At 45.6% G+C, this 21,816-nt stretch overlaps 2 protein-coding genes across 5 annotated transcripts; one reads left to right on the forward strand and one right to left on the reverse strand.

The window, feature by feature from the left end:
* Window positions 1-4,905: 4,905 nt before the first annotated feature.
* Window positions 4,906-11,785, forward strand: LOC123112017 (AT-rich interactive domain-containing protein 4). Of its 3 annotated transcripts, none has more exons than XM_044532916.1 (16): window positions 4,906-5,958; window positions 6,106-6,295; window positions 6,384-6,572; window positions 7,038-7,091; window positions 7,287-7,375; window positions 7,466-7,742; window positions 7,823-7,879; window positions 8,639-8,670; window positions 9,041-9,176; window positions 9,251-9,421; window positions 9,676-10,275; window positions 10,371-10,508; window positions 10,616-10,714; window positions 11,020-11,120; window positions 11,209-11,299; window positions 11,375-11,785. In XM_044532916.1, exons 2-16 carry the CDS (start codon window positions 6,125-6,127, stop codon window positions 11,510-11,512), a joined length of 2,343 nt encoding a protein of 780 aa, XP_044388851.1. In that variant the 5' UTR covers window positions 4,906-5,958; window positions 6,106-6,124; the 3' UTR covers window positions 11,513-11,785. The 3 variants fall into 3 exon arrangements, with proteins under 3 accessions (XP_044388851.1, XP_044388850.1, XP_044388852.1); XM_044532915.1 differs by having other exon boundaries at window positions 4,908-5,958; window positions 6,058-6,295; XM_044532917.1 differs by having other exon boundaries at window positions 4,913-5,958; window positions 6,058-6,295; window positions 7,466-7,721.
* A 240-nt stretch (window positions 11,786-12,025) lies between these two features.
* Window positions 12,026-16,728, reverse strand: LOC123112019 (alanine aminotransferase 2). Of its 2 annotated transcripts, none has more exons than XM_044532919.1 (15): window positions 16,439-16,728; window positions 16,275-16,325; window positions 15,812-15,862; window positions 15,665-15,730; window positions 15,513-15,574; window positions 15,223-15,301; window positions 14,885-14,989; window positions 14,680-14,790; window positions 14,365-14,502; window positions 14,166-14,240; window positions 13,964-14,084; window positions 13,717-13,871; window positions 12,868-12,942; window positions 12,515-12,718; window positions 12,026-12,325 (listed from the first exon to the last, which is right to left on the reverse strand). In XM_044532919.1, the coding sequence occupies exons 1-15, from the start codon at window positions 16,487-16,489 to the stop codon at window positions 12,185-12,187; spliced, it is 1,485 nt and encodes a 494-aa protein (XP_044388854.1). In that variant the 5' UTR covers window positions 16,490-16,728; the 3' UTR covers window positions 12,026-12,184. The 2 variants fall into 2 exon arrangements, with proteins under 2 accessions (XP_044388854.1, XP_044388853.1); XM_044532918.1 differs by having other exon boundaries at window positions 16,224-16,325.
* Window positions 16,729-21,816: the final 5,088 nt, after the last annotated feature.

A 21,816-nucleotide genomic window follows, 5' to 3' on the forward strand; every position in this document is an offset into this window, starting at 1 on the left:
AGATAAGCAATTTCAATGATGAGCACCATTGTGCACATAACAGAAACAACAGGCTTGTGACTGTGAAAGTTATTGCACAGCGGTACGAGCATTTTATTCTAGCTAATCCTATGTGGAAAATTGAGAGCATGAAGGCAACAATACTGCAGGACATGTGTGCCGATGTGTCTCCTTCTAAATGCAAGCATGCGAAGAAGATTGTTATGGAAAAGTTAATGGCTGGAATGAAAAGTGAGTACACAAGGGTTTTTGACTACCAAGAAGAGTTGCTTCGAAGTAATCCTGGTAGCACAGTTGCAGTTTGCTTGGACCCAAAAAACATGGATCAGAACATTTTTCAAAGCTTTTATGTGTGCTTCAATGCATTGAAGTTGAGATTCAAGGCTGGTTGTCGGAAAGTGATAGGTTTAGATGGTTGTTTTTTCAAAGGAGCAGTCAAAGGAGAGTTGTTATGTGCCATTGCCCGAGATGCCAATAACCACATGTATCCAGTGGCTTGGGCAGTTGTGGAGCAGGAAACAAATGAGAGTTGGAAGTGGTTCATTGGGTTGCTTATCAAAGATATAGACACATCAACAATAATGGAGAAGGGTGGGTCTTCATTTCTGATCAGCAGAAGGGTCTTATTAATGCCATGGCAGATTATCTACCAAATGCAGAGCATAGGATGTGTGCTCGACATATCTATGCGAATTGGCGGAAGAAGCATATGGCGCATGACTGGCAGAAAAAGTTCTGAGCAGTGGCTAAAGCATCCAACAAACAAGACTTCAACTATTATAAAGCAAAGCTTGCACAATTGACACCAGAGGGTTTGCAGGACATGATGAGAACAGAGCCGGGACACTGGGCTAGAGCTTTTTTTGCAGTTGGTGCCAACTGTGAGTCAGTTGACAACAACTTGTGTGAAAGTTTTAATCATGCAATCATTGATGCCAGGTTTTATCCTTTGATTTCTATGCAAGAGAAGATCAGAAAGAAAATATTTAGTAGAATTCAGGAACAAAGGGAGAAAGGTGCAAAGTTCCATGGGAAAATATGCCCAAGCATATTTAAGAAATTGAAGAGCAGCATAGCAAGGACACAGTTCATGGAGGTGCTCTGGAATGGCAAAGACGGCTTTGAAGTGAAGCTTTTAACTGGGAGAAGGCAGTACACACTGAGCTTTGAAAATAGGACATGCTCATGTGGTTATTTTCAGTTAGCACGTCTGCCATGTTCTCATGCAGCTACTGCTATCTACAAGTGTAAGAAACTTGTGGAAGATTATATTGATCCTTGTTACTCAGTTGATACCTTCAACAGCATATATGAGCATTGTCTAGAGCCTGTAGAAGGTGATGAACTGTGGCCAAATTTCTGCCAAGCCTAGGCCTCAAGCTCCAGGTTATGTGCGAATGCCAGGCAGGCCAAAGGAAAATGCCAGGAAGAGGGAAGAAACTGAAAAACCGAAGCCTACCAACAAAATGAGCAAGCATGGCACTATAATTACTTGCTCATTGTGCCATAACACTGGCCACAACAAGGGAGGCTGCAAGAAAAACCCAGACAGAGGCAAGAAGAAGAATGCGCACCTTGTGAAGACTACAAAAAAAAGGAAGGCATCAGATGTAATTTAGCATGTCTCTACTGAATTTACATGATTTCTAGTGATTTATCTCGAATTTAATTTATCTGGAGTTTAATATATCTTCATTTTTGTGCTTGTAGCAACCTGGTGAATCATCAACACAACATGCAACACCAACTGCACCACCAACTTCAGCAGCAAGGTCAAATGCAGCACCAACTGCAACAGCAAGGTCAAAAGCAGCCCAAACTGCAGCATCAAGATCAAATGCACCGCCAACTGCACCAGCAAGGTCCAAGAAGATAGCAGCTGGAACATCTGCTGGAGCATCCACATTTAAGCCTCCAAGAAGGACAGCAGCTGGAACATCTGCTTGGACACATGGTGACACAACAAAGAAGACAAAGAGAGCACCTGCATCATCCCTTCCTAGCTTCAAGTTCTTTACTGCTAGTGGCAATGTGTAATGGTGCCAAGTATTATGCAAACATTAAGGCTATGTAATGTCGCAAACCTTCAACGGCATCAGCTTTTGTAATCTATTGCAAACATGGATTTGATGTTGCATATGATATCTACTTATAATTGCCAGACATATTTGCTATATATTCTGTGTGTACTCTCAAATTTGCTATATGTTTGGTGTGTACCTCCATTAAATGGCTGAAAAATGTGTTATGTTCTGCCATGGTCATGTCAATTTTTTTGCTCAATTGACAGATATGAAAAGCATTTTCGTACATTCAACTTAGAATAAATTGTACAAACCACGGTTTGTTCAAACACTGCATAAAAGTGGATACAATGAGTACATAAAACTGCATACACTGCATACACAAAGCTCTCAAGTCACTACTTCTGCATTCTTCTTCCTCAGTTTTGACTGTGGTTGCATCTTCAGAAATTGCCCTCCCAACTGTGGTTGCGTCTTCAGAAATTGCACTCCCAACTATGGTTGCATTTGCAGTCATTGCCTTCTCCCTTCAGCTTCCAAACCTCGTCTCTCAAATCCAGAGGGCAGGACGATGGCGAGGTTCATCTTCGGCCTGGTGGAGCTCGGCATCAGCGCCACGGTGCACCTGCTCTTCGGCCTCTACGTCTTCAGCACCGTTGTCGCCGCCGACATCTCGCAGGCCGCTGCAGCGGCCTCCGGCTTCCCGCTCCTGCGCCGCCCCGCTTACCCCATGCCCGCTTCCGCCGCCGCCGTGGGGCTCCTCGACGTCGCGGCGGCCGGGGAGGAGGACGAGCGGAGGCCGGTTAGGAGGACGAGTGGAGGAGCGGAGGAACCACAGAAGAGCTCGAAGACCACATCACGCCGCCGCTCCCGCCGTGGAATCCCCAATCGCCTCTGCCCTCGCTCTCGCTAACCAATCGCGATTTGATTTCGTTCCCCAATTCCCCAACGATTATAAGCAGAACGGTCAACACTTACATCGCTGGCCCACCACTAAGTAAAATCCCAGCCACGTCACGTTTTTTAACTGCAAACCCTGTCAGGGTCCAAATTAGACCGGGATTAGTGAGTTGAGTGACGATTTCAGGGATTTGGACTTTGGGGTTCGATTTCGCTAGCGCCTACAAGATCAAGATTTGTTTTGGACTTTTCCCCCTAATAAATGAAGCTTTGCATGACACTACACATATGTTAGTACCCACTATGAAGGTAGTAGCATAGTCTAGGATAGTGTGTACGTTAGTAGTGTAAGTTACTCTTCACTGTGACTAGTCTAAGGGAGAGAGAAACACATGGAAGAGGAGAGCTCATGACCTCTTCGCGCTACAACTGCAATAACTGCTTTGTCTAAGCGTCATCACTATCGCTACTCCCTTCGGGAGTCGATACCACCGATCTCGCTCGACTCCGCCGCCACTCCCAAACTTCTCCTCTCGGCACTGCCGACCATCACTACTTTTTGCTGTTGGCGTAGGGGTGACGGGGTGAGGGTGAACAACTAAGGGGAAAAGCCGAGCAGTGCGGATAACCAGGAGAGGAAAAAGAAGAAGAATTCAATGATGCACAATTCAAATTTTTTTACATCCAAACATAAGTTGGGAATGGTGCTCGTTTGATTCAAACTACCAATGTTTCACGCAAGCAACCAAACAACAAAAATGGCCTTGAAACTCGATACAATGTCCTGGGATACCTGACATTTGGAACCAATGCGACCAAGCCCTCCAATGTCTATGTCCAAACGGTGCCTCAGGAAAACTCACGGGTTAATAATTTAGTATATCTACCAAGCACACTGCATATTCGAATTTGACTACGAATTGGCAATCATATCTGCAAACTACCATAAATGCAAAAGAGAAAAAGAAAATGTAATAGCCAATGTGAATTCCAAAAAAAAAACACGAGACGCAAAGTGACTAATATCCACATCATATTTTGTCTGACAAAGCATTTTGTTTTTTGCAGAATTTTTCCAACGAAATTTGGATATTTTTTTACAACATCCACACAATTTTTTTTACGAACTAGCAAGATGCCCGTGCATTGCACGGACACCAAGATGCATTTATTTTACAAAACATCTATTGTGATTGACCCATGCAGGAGTAATTCCATATGTAAAAACTAACGACATCGGCATGTTTATATAACTCAGCACGTACACCATTGATGCAGATCCTCTCCGACACTGACCTCCACAAGCACGTCGACGGCACCGTCCGTGTCCCAACACCTCAGACTATGCGGAGTGGGGGAGACGAGAAAGAGGAGAGATAATGTGAGGAGGAGTGGGACGTGGTGGTGATTGGTGGTCGGACTGAGCGGAGGCATGTGGATGGACGACGCCGTCAGCGGCCACCATGCTAGATTGTTCCAGAGGCTTTCTTTTTTAGTTGCTCAACAATAAGGTTGTGGGAGATAAGGATGAATGAGGAAAGACCTTATCTGCAAATATGAAGAGAGGTGCGAGTATTGTTTTGCAAAATTATCATAATTTGCTTTCTATCCATTAGATATATATCAGACGGTCTATATTGCAGGATGACAAACATACCAGCATCATCGACTTGGTTTTCTACAAGCAGAAGATAAGACATGCAAAACTCCAGAAGAGCACATGGGCTGCTAGTGGGCCCACCCCATGTATATGTGGCAGGAGACAAATCACAAGCTTCTCCTATGATGGGACCCACAGTGCGCAGAGACAGAGAGCAGAGCAGCACACGTGAGCCGTGCCTGCCCGCCCGCTCGCTCCATCGTCCGGGACGGACATTGGGCGAAACGGATCAAACGGGTCCTCTCCTCCCCACGCCACGAACAACCACGCAAGCACGAACCCAACGTCGCAGCCAGCAGCCGAGGAGGGGAGTCCCATCGTACGCTGCACCACGCCTCCAGCACAGACTCCACCCCGATCCGATGGCGATCAAATACATACTACGACTTCCTCTACCCTACCAAGACCAAGGCCAAGACCAAAACCAAAACAAAAAGCAGCAGCATCCACCCGATCGGGGCAGCCGGAAACACAAAAGAAATCCCCCAATCCCATTCCCGAAATCCCGTCTAATTCTAATCTAATCTTTTAAGTTTTCTGTTTTTCCTTTCCGTCGCCCCGAGCAGTAATGAGGAGGCAGCGGCAGAGAAAACGAAAAGCGCCAAGAGAACAACAACAACATCAACGCACCAGGCGGCCGCAGCATCATCATCGACGGAGGAAGCGCGGGCAGATTAGATGCGCGAGCAAAGCGCAAAATAATCCATCCATCGCATCCCAAAGGGAAGGGAAGGGAAGGGAAGGGATAGAGAAAGAAAAAGTCCCCACTGCCCGAGCCGTCAAAATCCAATCTTTGACGGGGGATGCCTCGCCCTCCCCTACTGTTCTCCCCTCCGGTTTGTTTTGTTTGCGGCTCCGCGATAATTATTATTGGCAGGCAGCCCCGGGTTGGTGGTTGCTGCTAATCAGGCTGCCGCTGCCTAATCCGCGAATCCCCGCGTGATTCTCATCCCAGTTTGGTCGGCTTCTTTCTTTCTTTCTTTCTTTCTTTCTTGGAGGTTCCTTGGATTCATCCGTTCATCGGGCGGGCGTGCGGGCTCGATCGGGATGGGCGGGGGCTGCTGCTGCTGGGTTGGGCTCGCGTCCAATTCCCCACCACCACAACTAGTACGCTTCTTTTTTATTGTTCCAGGAGTGGGATTTGCCTTTGCGCTGTGAGAGAGAGGGAGCTATTTCCGCGATTCTCATTAGGGCTCCTCCCTCTTCGCCTTCGTCTTCTCCCCCACGCTTTACTCTTTCGTTATCCTCCTTTGCGCCCCCCCGAATCCAATCCTCCCCCCTCCGCCGCTCCCCGTCCGGATCCGGGGCGCTCGTTCTCGATTTCGCCCGCCCGCACCGCCGGCCCCCGATTCGGCCGCCAGAATCCGCCTCCTGGTATGTTTCTCGCGCCGATTTGACGGTTCGTGCCTCAGATTTGGTCGGATTTTTCGGGGGATTTGTGGTCTGATCCCCCCTTCTGTTTCGCGGTTGCAGGGTTCCATGAAGTGACGCCCCCCGAGGTTAATTTCTGGGTCTTTGCAGGGAGTTTTTGCTTGCGGCCATGTCGCAAATCCAGAGCTTGTCACGGAGCTGCGTGCTACTCGCGGTGCTCTGCGGCAAGCACGCCGATAAGCAGCAGCAGCGTGCGCCGCCGGGGAGGTCCGGGCCGGAGGCGAAGCGGCTGCGGCCGTCCTATCCGTTTCCTGAGCTCAGCTCGGCTGGGAGGTTGGAGGTCAGTTAGTAGCGTCCTCACTTTGTTGCGCCTGGGGATGGAAGGATTTTGCTTGGTAGCTCACATGGAAGGGGGCTTTTCGGTGCAGGTGCACACGCTGGTCAATCCAACGCCGGAGCAGTTCCTCGAGGCGCAGCGGCTGGTGCAACCCAACTTCTTCTACATCCAGGGCCAGCAGCTGGAAGATGAGGAGATTGGTTCGCTCGTCTGGGGGGACGCCGACATGTCTGACCCGCAGTCGTTTGTCTGTCTCATCAGCCCGCCGTTCCCAACAATTGTAAGCGCAGAAATTTTCTCTCAACTGTCTGCAATGCTATTTATTCCGTGGTTGACTGGTGGCGGCAAGTTCAAGTTGCAGTGCTGTTAGCTGTTGATGGAATTGAGTTCCTAGTTGCATGATACTCGCTGACATGTTTTGGAGTTAACATTCTAATTCCATGACTAATCTATCCCAACTTGTTTGGGACTGAAAGGCTTTGTTGTTGTTGTTGTTGTCGATTCTAGTTCCATAACTGCAATAAGACAGTTTGTCTAAGACTACCCATGCCACTAGGGTAGCTAATGTCTTCTCCATTTCATTGCATGATGTACATATTAGCTATTATGTTTTCACAGGCAGATTTCCTCTCCATACTGCATTGGATTTTCTTTGCCTTGTGCTACTGTAGTCTGTATCAGATTCTCTTGATTCTTTTTGTCTGTGTGTGGGTGATGTTAACACTGCGGCTTGGTTATAACACAGGTTTATCTGGAGGTTCCTATTGGTGAAAAACTTGCCCAAGCAGTTCACTCAAAGGTAGACACATTAGTCTTTGCAATATTTTGCCCAAGCAACTAGAGTCCCATTGTCCATTTCTCTGAGTGTAGTTGGAAAGGTTGCGCACAGAAGTATCTAGTAACCTGTCTTAAGTTTCACAAAAGAAGTTCACTTTATTTTAGTTATACAATATTGTAATTTGCTAAATCATTAATGCTGGTTGTTTCATTTCAGGGTATTCCATATGTAATATACTGGAGAAATTCATTTTCATCTTATGCAGCATCCCATTTTCGCAATGCATTGTTGTCGGTAGTTCAAAGGTACTGCCATCCCCTTTTCACCTTTCATTAGCATCATATGTCAATGACATGTAACAAGACATGTAACAATCTGTTTATGCTTGAATATAGTTCGGTGAGCCATACATGGGATTCCTTTCAGCTTGCTCATGCATCCTTTCGACTATACTGTGTAAGAAACAACCATGTTCAAAGTGTTAAACTCGGCCCTCGTCTACTTGGGGATGCTCCAAAGGTAAATGTAGTCACCCCCGAGAATGAAATGGCTGAGGAAGAGGGTTCTTCTTCTGAAGTTTCCCCAGCTATAAAAATATATGATGATGACATCAACATGAAATTTCTTCTCTGCGGAGTACCAAGCACGCTGGTAAGCTTCGATATATTAGACGTACGGATTATCCACATCTCTTGCATATTGTTTGTTACTCGATTCAACTATGTCTTAATTTCATCTCTATTCTTGTGCAGGACTCTTGTTTGCTGGGCTCATTAGAAGATGGTCTGAATGCTCTTCTAAATATCGAAGTATGGAGTAAAGCATTGTAGTTCAACAATACTTCTTATCCTCCACGTCCTTATGTATGGAATAAACATGATTTCTGAGTCATGGAACAAATGTTCAACTATTTGCTAAAGGAAAAAAAAACGTGGTATTACAATTCTAACAACAACCTTCATGACAATCTAAGGAATCTTGTTTACAGAAATATGATTTGACTAGGTTACATTTTGTCAAATCTGTTTTCTCAATTACATGGATGTTATCACATTTACACTCTTGCTCAAAACATTTATGCTCTTGTTTCAAGAGCCAGAAGAAGCTACACTCCTCACTGGACAATGGTTACAAGCAAGGACTACATAAAAATAAAATCCATCATGATGTGCGGCACCAAACACTGCACGTAAATGAAATACTAGATACGCAGCTTGAGTTCATTCAATTTGTACACAAAACAACAAGACTAGTAAGAAGATGCATCCTTTTGTCTTATATGTGAAGCGGCAAAACCAGATTACATTTTGATGTTATGATCAACACACATCCAAAAACACCGTACTATTTAGCTATTTCTTTTACTACTTGTCGGTAAACACATGGATGCACAAATAAAACAAGGGACCAAATAAAACAAATGTGCTAATCTTAGATGCTCCAGGATTTGTTCAGCTAACTCTTTATCTATCAATCTTTGTGCCACGTCTGTAATTCTGTTTGTTTCACTATACTTTTCATATGTATTATTAATAGCTCTATGTAACGTTTGATTCTGTTTTGGACAGATTCGTGGGAGTAAACTTCAGAACCGAATCAGGTGTGTTGATTTTCTGTCTGTTGGGGTTGAGAATTCTTACTTGATAACCTTCCTGTAGAGTGCTGAGTCAAGTTTATTTGCTATACATTATGTATTCTCAGCTAGCTCTACTATTGTTGCTTATTGTTCTTACTAAATGAAAGAGAGGGAGGGGACAAGTAGATTATTATTAAAATGAATCGGTGAGCCTTTGTTGGTAGAGTTGCTAACTAAAAGTACATGTGTACTAGTTCCTTTGTAAATATTGGGGTCACCCTGTGCAAGAAGTCTTTCCATCTGCAGTTTTTTTTTTCTGCTGCCAACTTTATCTTCGTCAAAGATTCCTTTGTGGGTAAAGCAGAAACTGATTGGGTGTTCTCATATGTGGCAGTGCTTCTCCACCGCCTCTTGAAGCAGCGTCTGTACCACGTGGAATGGTTACCATGCGTTGTGATATGACTACTTGCAGTTCTTCTCATGTGTCACTTCTTGTTTCTGGGAGTGCACAAACTTGTTTTGATGACCAGGTACAGATTATCCCATACTTGAGACTTTCTTGACTTGACCACACAAACCCATACGGTGCTTACTATGTCTGCAGCTTCTAGAAAGCCATATAAAAAATGAACTCATCGAGAAGAGCCAGCTAGTCCGTGCTCTACCGAACAGCGAGGATAAGCTCTCATCGACCGAGCCTTTCACTTCTCTGTCCACAGCTTGTGGTGCTTCTACCTTTGAAGTCTGGATGACCCTTCCTAAGTGGGCAGCACAGGTTGGTTTAATAGATTGAATGCAACAGATATGCAACAGATTTGAATTCTATGGTGTGCTGATGTGTGCATTATCTGTCATCGCTTGGTTACTTCTATTCGTATTGTCTATGCATGTGATTCAGTTTGCTACTTCTAATGCTCCTATTATGTGGACTCCTTATGACCTTTTTTTTATGCCTCACGCCTGAGTTGTTTACATATGAATCAATTTTCGTCTATATCTGATGACTCAACATTATTTTCTGGAATTTAGGTTTTGAAGCATCTAGCACCAGAAATTTCATATAGGAGCCTAGTTGCACTTGGAGTTGGTTGCGTAAATGCTACTCCTGTTGCTTCATTCGAGAGACAAGATGCAGACCGCCTTCTTTTCTTCTGCACCGGTCAACGGAAAGATTCAGCCGGTGAAAGTGGCCCATATTTTCATCTGCCAAGATGGTCAGCCTCCCTTACCAAGGACAGAGCAAAGACGGGTTCAGAATCAAAATCAAATTTGTTAGGTGTGAATGGAACTTCAGAGGACAGGAAAGCTCCAGTTGAAGGGCCTTCCTCACTGACATCCTTCAAGGGAAAATTGAAGCCTGCAACTATGAGGCCTATTCCTCACTCTCGACAGCAGCAAATGCACCCTTTTATGGGTTTCCCTGAAGCTAACGTTCACGAAACTAGTCAGGCCAAGCCAAACTTGCCAGTTGCTCCACCTGTGAAGCACCATAATTCAGCACCTGCTTCTACAGCAGCGCATAGGAAATCAACTTCAGGGCCATCTCATGCTCAATCGATCATTCAGCTGAATCCTCTTCCCATGAAGAAACATGGGTGTGATCGGTTGCCTATCCAAGTGTGCTCCGAGGTATGCTTCTTTGAGCTTGATGAGAACGAAATGTCTCTATACTAAGACCACTACACCAAGCTAGAATAATGGGTCTGTTCTTTGACCTTTTGCAGGAGGACTTTCTGAAGGATGTCATGCAATTTTTAATTCAGAGGGGCCACCATCGACTCGTTCCTCATGGAGGTCTAGCTGAATTTCCTGATGCAGTCCTTAATGCAAAGCGCCTTGATCTCTATAACTTGTACAAAGAGGTAATTCTGCACTTCTGCTTACAGTGTACTCTAATGATTAAAGAGGTGCAAATAAATGTGCATTTTGTTAATCATTGTTCCCTAACAAAGGTTTTTTGTTTTTTCAGGTGGTGTCCAGGGGTGGCTTTTATGTGGGCAATGGTATAAACTGGAAGGGTCAAGTCTTTTCGAAGATGCGAAACCACACTGTAACAAATAGAATGACTGTACGTATCCACTATTCACTTCGCTTAGATAGAATTATTATTGCATTTTGTTATATCCTTTAGCTATCAATGCTGAAGTTCAAGGGAACAACCTTGTCGGCCATTTCTAGAAGTATTTTTCCATTTCAATTTTGAACATGTGTTAGCTTAGTTTTGATCTGGTCTCCATGATAACAATTAATTGCTACCTTCATTTTTTCTCTGAAATTTCATGATCACTTCTATTAGCTCCCTTCATAGCAAGTTAGCTTTACTGCTGCTGGTCGAGTGAAATGCTGAACGCGTTCTAATTTTGCTATATTTAGGGTGTTGGGAACACACTGAAAAGACACTACGAGACTTACTTGCTGGAATATGAGCTATCACATGATGACGTGGATGGGGAATGCTGTTTGCTTTGTCACAGGTCCGATCCTTTCTGCCATTATGTTTGCTTTGGATTTCAAGTTTGTCACTGTGAAACCTAACACCATCTTTGTACATAATAATTTCAGTAGCGCTCCTGGAGATTGGGTGAACTGCGGTTTATGCGGCGAATGGGCTCATTTCGGCTGTGATAGACGGCAAGGGCTGGGCACTTTCAAGGTAAAAACTTGTCCTGTACCATCCCCACCCCCTCTCCATGATAACTCGTCTAACGATCACTCTTCTTCCTTGCAGGATTACGCGAAAACAGATGGGTTGGAATACATCTGCCCGCATTGTAGTATAGCGAATTACAAGAAGAAGCCTCCTCCGCCCCAGAAAGTAGCCAATGGGTTTGCGAATACCGTGCTGCCTGTATCACGGAATGTTTAATCCTCTTCTTTTCTTGCTTTTCCTGTTTTTCGCCTCTCTGCCCTAGGTTTCGGGGTGATGCGTCGGTGGTAGGGTATAGGCCTGATAGAGGGGGGAGGCTTTTGTAGTGTTGATCTGTATTATCCCATTAATTTGGTTCAGTGTAGGAGCTCAAGTCTTTTATAGCATGTAACAACCGACAACACAGGGAGGCTACTTACTGCTGTAGTTGGCCAGATTCAGTGTAAGCACCTGTTGATATAAGTTAATCTGTATCCCCGGTTTCCATCGCCAGACTGCTTGTGTTGTCCTTTGCTCGCTCTAGTCGTCTCGGAATTCGGATCCTCTGAATGTTGGATGTCGTGAATTGAGGTGCAGAATCAGTGTACATTGAACTGCCAGTTTCGTTGCACTATGACTATGATCATCACGGCAATGAGACAGGCAGCTACATATACCAGGCTTGCACTTTGCAGAGCCAAAATGTGTTACAGCAACACAGGCTTAATTTACAGGGAAGGACGAACACACAGCTGCCAAAGTTTATTTATTGGTAGTACAACACAGGCTTAATTTACAGGGTAGTGAAAGTTTATTTATTGGCAGTACAACACAGGTTTAATTTACAAGGTAGTGAAGATCACACCTTCGGAGCTCTGACCGGCCTGTGGCTTGTGTAGGTGAAAGTGCGCATCAGCTTCGGTTGCGGAACTCGTTCATGAAGGACTCGTGGAACTCCTTGAGGCGCGGGATCATCGCCTTGATCTTGTCCTCGCCGGGGAGGATCGTGCACCGGATATGCCATGTCCCGGTGGCCTTGTTGCGCCCAGACACCTTTGATGCGTCCATGGAAGTCGTTTGCAACAAGATCAAAGGCCACCACAGTCAGGCAACTAATAATATCTTGTAACATATGCATGTGCATGGAAACAACTTCAAGTACTAGACAACACCATCTTCCTTATATTTTTTTTCCCTTACAGATGCAGTCCTGATAAATAATAAAACAAAAAAAGGACTGACCTGGTGGAATCCAGAGCCAGGGACAACGGCGATCCCGGTGGCGTTGAGAAGGCGGCACGCGTAGAACATGTCTGGAGACATGCCCTCGGCCTTGGCGGCTTTGATCGCCGCTGCAGGGAGGTGGATCCGTGGGAAGGCGTAGATTGCACCTTCTACTTTGTTGCAGGTCATTCCCTCCAGGCTGCTGAATGCGCTCGCCAAGGTCTGTGAAGACCACATGAGGGCCAGCCACATGGTATTTATCAGTACAAGGTATGCAAGACTTGTCTCACTGAGTCATTTCATCATTCCTCTCATAGAGGAGGAAGAAGAAAGATGGCGTGCTGGTTGACAACATGTACGTAGGAGGATACCTTGGCGCGCTTGGCGAGAGATAAACGGATGTCTTCCTTTTCAGCCATAAAATCCTCAAAACAACCATCTCCCAGCTGCAAATATCAAGATGAGTTTGGTAAAAACAAACACATGCATATCTATTCTTTTCAAGGTGGGGGGTTGTCTATTCTGTGAGAAAATTGAGGCAGTAAGTGTTAAGGGGCAACAAATATTGCAAAGGACACAAAAACCTCTTATCTAAAAAGCAGAACGAAGATCTCATCAAAGCTGCATCAAATCAATTTTGATTACAAGTATGCCAATGGTGGGAACAATTACATCAATAATACCCTAATAAAAACGGCCCAAGAAACTTGCAGCAAAAGTCAATAAGGATTTTTTTTGCTGAAAATAATTATTTGGGTACTATCATGTAAGGACTTCAATAGCTGGCGAAGGTTCGCTGGGGAGGACGACATTGCGAACGATTTCCATGGCAATTTTAGTTATATGGGGGCAGCAATTTCTTCGGACTAGTATGACAATTCCTTCCTAGAAAAGGCATTTTTTTCAAAAAACTGTCATTGTTTGATCTCGATCAAACGACTGCGAGGGCATTCACTGGAAGTTCCTTCCCAGCGAACGTTTGACCAGCTAGCATTACCGATAAAGGATGGCAGCTTTACAATGCTTTCAGGATAAGATAAGATATACTCCCTCCACCCCGAATTACTCGTCTTAGATTTCTCTAGATATGGATGTATCTAACATGTTTTAGTGTCTAGATACATCCGTATCTAGATAAATCTAAGACAAGTAATTTGGGACGGAGGTTGTAGTAATTAAAATAAATTATCACAAACACAAGAAAGGCAGGACGAACGAACCTTCGGTGGATCCATAGCAAGGCTAGTAAGAATTTGACCACTTGTGTTGGGGCAAAGAGTCACAGAAGCCACTTTGCGAATCTCACCCATCACATCATCTCCAAAACCACATATCTCCATGTAGCCTCCCCTTCTGCCACATTCTCCAGAGAACCCTGTCAAGTTCAGATGATGAAAAAATAACCATCTGCTCTAAGGCTTATTTTCCAGAGGCTATGAACTATGTTTCTGATGAACAGCGGTTTACCCATCGAGACCGAGTGAAATGACACTATGGAGATGTCATTCTCGTCATACCCAAGTGATCTGGCTACTTTCTTGAAAGAATGGAATTTCTTATCCTCCACATAGACGTTATCTTGGTATACCTGTAAATACATTTACACAAATGTAGGATGTCTACACACGCGTCCGCGTCACAAAACTACTGCAGCTCACCAAGTGCAAACCTCATCGGCAAGCATAACCAAACCTTCTTTCCGACAAAATTCTACTATCTCCTCCTGGTTGGTGATAGACAGTACCTACAGCAGAGCTTGCAGATGTTGAGTTTCAGCATTAATTTAGGGAACCTTCTAGATTTTTTGTTTTGTTTTATCCCATTCACATTTATGGTATTGCAAGGTACATAAATATCTGTTTGCGTGCCTGTCCCGTCGGATTTCCGGGGTTTATGATCACCATAGCCCGAACAGTCAAACCTGCGATGCGTGCCTCCTCCAAGCACCTCTTTACTTCGAAGATCTCAAGCCCCCAATCACCGTCCTCACTAAGATTGTATGGTACCTACAAACCAAATTTAGTAACTTGGTCGTTTCTTGCATGTAATAAAATGAGCAGTCCTTTACACTTTTTAAGTAAAAAATGTCAGGAATCTGATCTATAGGTTTGAGATGCAATGAAAAAAAAAGTACTGAAGAATTGCGACCGCTGATCAATTATTTCATAAAGCTAGCACCATACCATAGTCCCACCATGAAGTATAATGGACGCCGAGTATAACGGATATTCAGGTAAAGGGCATAGAATGCCATCTTCTTGGGACCTAATGAGTATCTGCATACTCAAATTAATCTGGAAGGAAGAAATGAAAAATGCAGCCCAATTTAGCATATCGAGATAGACGAAATGCATTGATGTGATCGAGCTGTTGAATGTAAAGTATTACGGCTGAACTCGCTCCATCTGTCAGAAAGATGTCCTCTGGTCTTGATGGAAAACCATCTCTTGCAGCGATTCCATTTGCAACTGCTTCCCGCAAACTTCTGATTCCCTGATCATGTTAGAGGAGTTTACAACAACGAGGTGCAGAATAATAGTATGGGAAAAATATTATCATCGTCGGACAAGACGACAACACCAAGGCCAGGGCACTGGTCCTACTAAGTGGTGATCTCTTTCTGAGTGCTGGTGCACTAATGCGGCATCGCCTCAAAAGTCGAAACATCAGACGACTCTAGTTTATGCAGCTGATTGTAAGATTATCTTGGTATTCCAATGTAATACCTGACTGTTAGTATATGCACCAGAGTTTCTGCCGGGCATGGACTCAATAATCTTCCGCGCTCTATTTATGGCACATGGGCTGTAATAGCAGGTTGAAACAACACTGGTCAGGTTTCGACGAATCAAATCGTCACAGCAAGATGGTGCATGATACTAGCAACTTTTGTGCTAGAACTGACAGCAAACTCATCAATGGCTGAAGAATTTGCTTTTCTTTTGAACAGAAAATTGTGAGAGGTGGGTAAACAGACTCTGAGCTAGTAGTACAGTATTATTTAAGCCCAACAAACCTGAATAGCATACGAGTTTCATCCCTGTGCAGGAGAGCTGGATTGTCACACAGAGAAAGAACCTGAAGGCAGATGATGATATTTGAGGCATAAGACAGCAATGCCTCCCAGATTAAGTTTTTTTTTTGGAGAGTGTGATTAAGGGTTATAACCTCACGGAAGAAGGTTATGGGTCGCTGGCCGAGAGCCTGGGGGTTCCCAAGGTTGCAGTATGTTATCTGCAAGGAAGCAACTCATCATCATCGATTAGTGATTTTGGCCAGGATTGAACATAAGTATATATGTAAACAAAGACGCACCTCTGGAAAAGGGCGAGAACCTGGGCTCTTCTCCATCTCCTGCGCCAACCGCTGGATAACACGAAAACCGGCATATGCCGATAGGAAACTTGTACGGTCAAACCAGTGTTTTTGCAGATTTATTATGGGCCAGGAATGCCAGATGATACCAAAGATCAAAGTTGGATGCATCATCTGAACTGGCTGTAGTGCAAAATGCAGTCTAGCACTTAGTTTCAGTTTACAGAAGTCATTTCTTTAGTTGGCTTGTGCGCTACTTTAGTTTCAGTTTACAGCAGTCATTTCTTTAGTTAGCTTGTGCACTCGGGTACTACTATGTCAGAGGTAACCCACTGGCCACTGCCACTGGCTGTGTCGATAGACAGACAGTCTGACTGGACTGCGACACATACATACATACATACATACATACATGGACAGATGAACGGCGGGGGGTGAGCGCAGGCAGCACTGTTGCTGTTACCTCTGCGTGCCTGGCGATCTCCCCGCAGGGCTCGTAGTCGAAGATCTTCACCTGCGAGTGAGGAAGAAAGAAAAACATGGAGAACCGAGTCAGGTTTGGCGTACGTGAAGAAGGGCAAGCACCAGGAGCAGGGGGGGAGGCGTCCGTCAGGTACGGTACGGTACCTTGGGGTTTATGGTCTCGGCGGTGATGGAGGCGGTCTTGTTGTACGACATGGCGCGGGGCGGCGCCGGCGAGGAGAGAGCGCGCGCGGGCGGGGAAGGAAGGAGGAGAGCTTGGCTAAGGTGGCGCAGAGGAGAGGGGAGGGGAGGATGCAGAGAGTGAGTGATTGTGCCGTGCTGGGTGGCAGAGGCCGCCGGGTCAAGGGGTACGGGGGAGCTTAGGCGGTGGCGGTGGGCACTGCTTGGCAGGCCGCGGCTGCCACGTCTAGCGTGGGAACAAGCCTCTGAGTCTGGACCTTCGGCGGCGTGTAAGCAAAGCCGAGAGAGCTGCCCCTGCCGCGCGTCCGTCCGACCTGTGGGGTTCGGCCGGCATGGTTTTCTCAAGCAGTATTGCGACAGTGGTAGTATGGCGCTTCACGGGCGTGTGTGCAAGATCCACTCACCCCACACCAAATTTTCTTTGGCCAGTACTACGCGCGGGCGCGCCGGCCGAAATACTCGGCCGGTCGCATGCTAGCCACTAGATTAGATTATTATGCGCCGTTTGATTGAGGCTAGACCGGCGGACGCGCAAACATCTCTTTCTCTGTCCTACGTTTTCACCTCACACATATGATGCTAGCTGGTGGCGCATGCGCGCGGATGCCAGGTCGCGAGGTCCGCGGCGAGTGCCGACCTGCTAGCAACACGTCACCTCGCCGTTGTCAGCGACGTAGAGCGCCTCTTGCCGCAGACCCTTTGTGTCGCCCCCATCAACGGCCGGCTCGCGGACAACATTGGACAACATCTCGCCGCGTGCAGCACCTCGGTGGTCCGCCGTTCAGCGTCGCCACCGGCCGGCGTTGTAGCGCACAGGTCGCAGCACCTCCGTGCTCCGCCACACAGCCCCGTCGTCGCCGCTCGCCATTGTCAGCTTCCTGTCTTTGGTTGAAGCTTTTTCAAAAGCTAGTTGTAACTTTCTCGTCGCCGGTTGTAGCTTCTTGTGGTGCGCGATGGCCGATCCTTAGCTTTCCTGTCTTTGATTGAAGCTTTTCCAGAAGTCGGTTGTAACTTTCTTGTCGCCAGTTGCAGCTTTTCGTGGTGTGCGATGGCCGGCCCTCAGCTTCCCCGTCTTTGATTGAAGCTTTCCTAGAAACCAATTGTAGCATTTTGTGATGCTGGTTGCAGCTCTTTCACTCGCCGGTCGCTACCCTTACTTCCTCTGGTACCAGCAAAAAATGGCGACGGTAGTAGCATTTTGCGCAGCTGGTTGAAGCTCCGCTACGCGCCGGTCACAACACCTACTTTCTCTGTTCCAGCAAAAAATGCTGTTGGCTGTAGCAATTGGCACACTGGTTGCAGCTCCGCCACATGCCGGTCGTAGCTCCTCTGTAGCCAGTTGCAGCACCCTGTGCATTGAGTCTACTCGCAGCTCCGACGGCCGGCCTTCCAGCACCACACGGCCGCCTTTGCAGCAAAAATAGGGAAAAAGCAGCGTCGCCGTTGACCGCTGGCAAAGAAGGTGGAGGTTGATGGGTGACAGGTTGCAGCCATTGCCGACGGCCGGTGATGTCGTGGAGCTCTAAAGTGGAAATAGGGGAAGGAAGGGGATGGTTCGCTCGGGCCGTGTGGAGCCGCAGGCCGGCTTGACGGTGTGGAGTCAGGGAAGAGAGAGTTCGTGGAGACAGATGAGTCAAGACGAGGAGGCGGCAGCACTCTGGCGAATAGAGAGAAAAATAAGACTGGGAAAAGTCGTCGTGGAGAACGAATGAGTGGGCTCACACCCTTCGCGTTGGGATAAGAAAGATTGCAACGGAAAAAACAGCGTTGTGTGTGGCCCGCATGGAAAGCTGCGTCTGTGAGCGGATAACCTTTCACAAGAAAGGTGAAAAACGGGCCGCAGGATTCAGCCCGATCGAGCGGCGCGTGCAGGACCGGCCGAAGCTTCGGCCAGTGCGCCGTTTGCAAACGTTTTCCATTTTCTTTCTTCTATTCTACCGTAAAAAGAGGCTGGGGACATCGAGTTTATAGTCTCCTCGTATGAACAGTAAAATTCAAAAAAAAATGGTAAATACAATTGTAAAACCTGTTTTTTTTGATACAGTAGGATGCCTGTGCTAACCCACAAGAAAATGCATGTTTTCTTGACAAAGAGTGGATTTTATTGGCTTAAAATGAAGCATCAAAAGGACATACATAACACAACATAATAAGGGCGCACACAACCGACCCAATCCACATGTGAAAACACACTGGCAACTAGCAAGGTCATAAGGCAAAAATTATGCGTAGACGAGGAAAAAAGAAGAAAAAAACCCAAAGCGATCAGATCATCAATGAACAAACTAGAACTGAGACCATAGCGGCACTAACCATAAACACCACATGGATGACAATGATCTTCGACAACAATGCCTTCAGGGAGGGAGGGACATTCAAGTGTCGCCGTCACCGAATCTAATCACAAAGGCCAGAATCAAAGTTTTCACCCTGAAGAATCAGTCTAAGCATATTCGAACAATGCCTCCAACAAGGTAACGGCATAAAAAATGTCGCCATTGCCAGGTATAACCACTCAGGTCTAACCAGGCTTTCGCCTCGGAGCTCGAGATAGGGTGCTCGCAGCACATCGAAATAACAGTGTTGTCACCACCGCTTTTCCGCAATCCCAACATCTACAATTGGACTGCCGCCACTCCATAACCATCTCTCCGCGTTAAGTCGCCGTTCATAATTTTTGTCTACAACTGAAGTCATCCACCAGATCAAGAAATAAAACCTCCCAAAGTCTTTTCGATGATCTCGATGTGGTTCTGTAGGAAGTCACTGCAAAACAATCTACTAACACCACCATCGAACCGATCAGATCAAAATCACCACCACCAACAGAGGATCGCAGCGTCGCCGGTCGGCACCACACAAGCAGAAGGCCAGCTCATCGCCGCAGCCCCACATTCCCATCCGTCGTCAGCACCCCGTGCCGTCCGCCGTCATCTGGTCGTCAGATCATGGTGGAATCAATTGAACACAAGCCTAGTACGACACACCACTGATACGTCTCCATCGTATGTATAATTTTTGATTGTTCTATGCCAATATTATCTAACTTTCATATACTTTTGGCAACTTTTTATATTATTTTTGGGACTAACATATTGATCCAGTGCCCAGTGTCAATTCCTGCTTGTTGCATGTTTTATGTTTCGTAGAAAACCCATATCAAACGGAGTCCAAACGGGATAAAAACGGACGGAGAATTATTTTGTAATATTTGTGATTTTTGGGAAGTAAAATCAACACGACACGGTGCCCGAGGTGGCCAAGAGATAGGGGGACGCGCCCCAGGGAGGCAGGCGTGCCCTGGACTCTCCTGGGCCCCCCGTAAGGCGGTTGACGCTCTTATTTTGCTACAAGAAAGCTAATTTTATGAGAAAGATCTGGGTGAAAGATTCACCCTAATCGGAGTTACAGATCTCCGGATATAAAAAAACGGTGAAGGGGCAGAATCTGAGAACGCAGAAACAGAGAGAGATAGAGAGACAGATCCAATCTCGGAGGGGCTCTCGCCCCTCCCACGCCATGGGAGCCAAGGACCAGAGGGGAAACCCTTCTCCCATCTAGGGAGGAGGTCAAGGAAGAAGAAGAAGAAGGGGGGCTCTCTCCCCCTTGCTTCCGGTGGCGCCGGAGCGCTGCCGGGGGCCATCATCATCACCGCGATCTCCACCAACACCTCCATCATATTCACCAACATCTCCATCACCTTCCCCCTTCTATCTACAGCGGTCCACTCTCCCGCAACCCGCCGTACCCTCTACTTGAACATGGTGCTTTATGCTTCATATTATTATCCAATGATGTGTTGCCATCCTATGATGTCTGAGTAGATTTTCGTTGTCCTATCGGTGATTAATGAGTTGCTATGATTGGTTTGAATTACATGTTTTATTATTGGTGATGTCCTATTATGCCCTCCGTGTTGCGCAAGCGTGAGGGATTCCCGCTGTAGGGTTTGCAGTATGTTTATGATTTGCTTATGGTGGGTGGCATGAGTTACAGAAGCACAGACCCGAGTAAGTAGGTTGTTTGCGTATGGGATAAAGGGGACTTGATACTTTAATGTTATGGTTGGGTTTTACCTTAATGGTCTTTAGTAGTTGCGAATGCTTGCTAGAGTTCAAATCATAAGTGCATATGATCCAAGAAGAGAAAGTATGTTAGCTTATGCCTCTCCCTCAAATAGAATTGCAATAGTGATTACCGGTCTAGTAACGTAGTCAATTGCTTAGGGACAATTTCACAACTCATACCACCACTTTTCCACACTCGCTATATTTACTTTCTTGCTTATTTATCTAAACAACCCCTAGCTTTTATTTACGTGTTCTTTATTATCTTGCAAACCTATCCAACAACACCTACAAAGTACTTCTAGTTTCATACTTGTTCTACGTAAAGCGAACACTAAGCGTGAGTAGAGTCGTATTAGTGGCAGATAGGACTTGAGAGTATATTTGTTCTACCTTTAGCTCCTCGTTGGGTTCGACACTCTTACTTATCGAAAGAGGCTACATTGATCCTGTATACTTGCGGGTTATCAAGACCTTTTTCTGGCGCCGTTGCCGGGGACTCATAGCATGGGGTGAATATTTTCGTGTGTACTTGTTTGCTTTATCACTAAGTAAATTTTATTTGCTGTTCTAAGTTGTTCTCTATCTTTAGTTATGGATATGGAACACGAAATACCAAAAAAATTAGGCGTAGATGCTACTCATGGAGACGGGGAACCTCCTAAAACCCTCGATGCTCGTTATGTGAAAGAAATTATGTGCTACTTTAATAATCCTGAGAAAACCCCATTCAACTTTGTTATGGGAGACACCTTGGACCAACGTGAATGCTTTAAAGATTATCGCTTGACACAAAAAGGGAAACTATTATGGGATCAAATTCAAATGTTGAAGTGGTATGCTAGGCAACTATGCTTGATACATGATTATACTTGTTGCTCTAGGATGAAGGCTCCACACTTTCTCTTTTCATGCAAATTCAATGATAATAAACCCTTAGCTTCTTATGCTAATGGTATCTATGATTACTATGATGTGGAACAAATAGAAGAATTTGTTGCTTTTATGGGTGCTTATGAGATTGAATCTATGTTTAAAGTGTTTGACGATTTTGATGATTCAGTTTATAGACCAGAAAATTTAGCTATACTTAGATATTGCTATAAAAATTATGAATACAATTACAATATTAATGCATTTATTGAGAAAGTCTCCGCTGTCCAAGAAGAGACTAATATTTTGCAGGAATCTATGGAAGAAGAAATTGATGAAACTGTGAGCTCATTGGATGAAAAAGATGATGAGGAGAGCGAAGAACAAAAGGAGGAAGAGCCG

The sequence above is a fragment of the Triticum aestivum genome, chromosome 5B (assembly GCF_018294505.1).
Source record: "Triticum aestivum cultivar Chinese Spring chromosome 5B, IWGSC CS RefSeq v2.1, whole genome shotgun sequence".
NCBI classification, from domain to species: domain Eukaryota; kingdom Viridiplantae; phylum Streptophyta; class Magnoliopsida; order Poales; family Poaceae; genus Triticum; species Triticum aestivum.

Coding starts and splice junctions, on each gene's coding strand:
- LOC123112017 (XM_044532916.1), top strand. CDS start 6,125: ATGTCGCAAATCCAGAGCTTGTCACGGAGCTGCGTGCTACTCGCGGTG. Junction 9,422..9,675: donor TTCCTAAGTGGGCAGCACAG/GTTGGTTTAATA, acceptor TCTGGAATTTAG/GTTTTGAAGCATCTAGCACC. Junction 10,509..10,615: donor TCTATAACTTGTACAAAGAG/GTAATTCTGCAC, acceptor TTGTTTTTTCAG/GTGGTGTCCAGGGGTGGCTT.
- LOC123112019 (XM_044532918.1), bottom strand. CDS start 16,489: ATGTCGTACAACAAGACCGCCTCCATCACCGCCGAGACCATAAACCCC. Junction 14,990..15,222: donor GTGCATATACTAACAGTCAG/GTATTACATTGG, acceptor TAACATGATCAG/GGAATCAGAAGTTTGCGGGA. Junction 12,326..12,514: donor CTGGCTCTGGATTCCACCAG/GTCAGTCCTTTT, acceptor GACGCATCAAAG/GTGTCTGGGCGCAACAAGGC.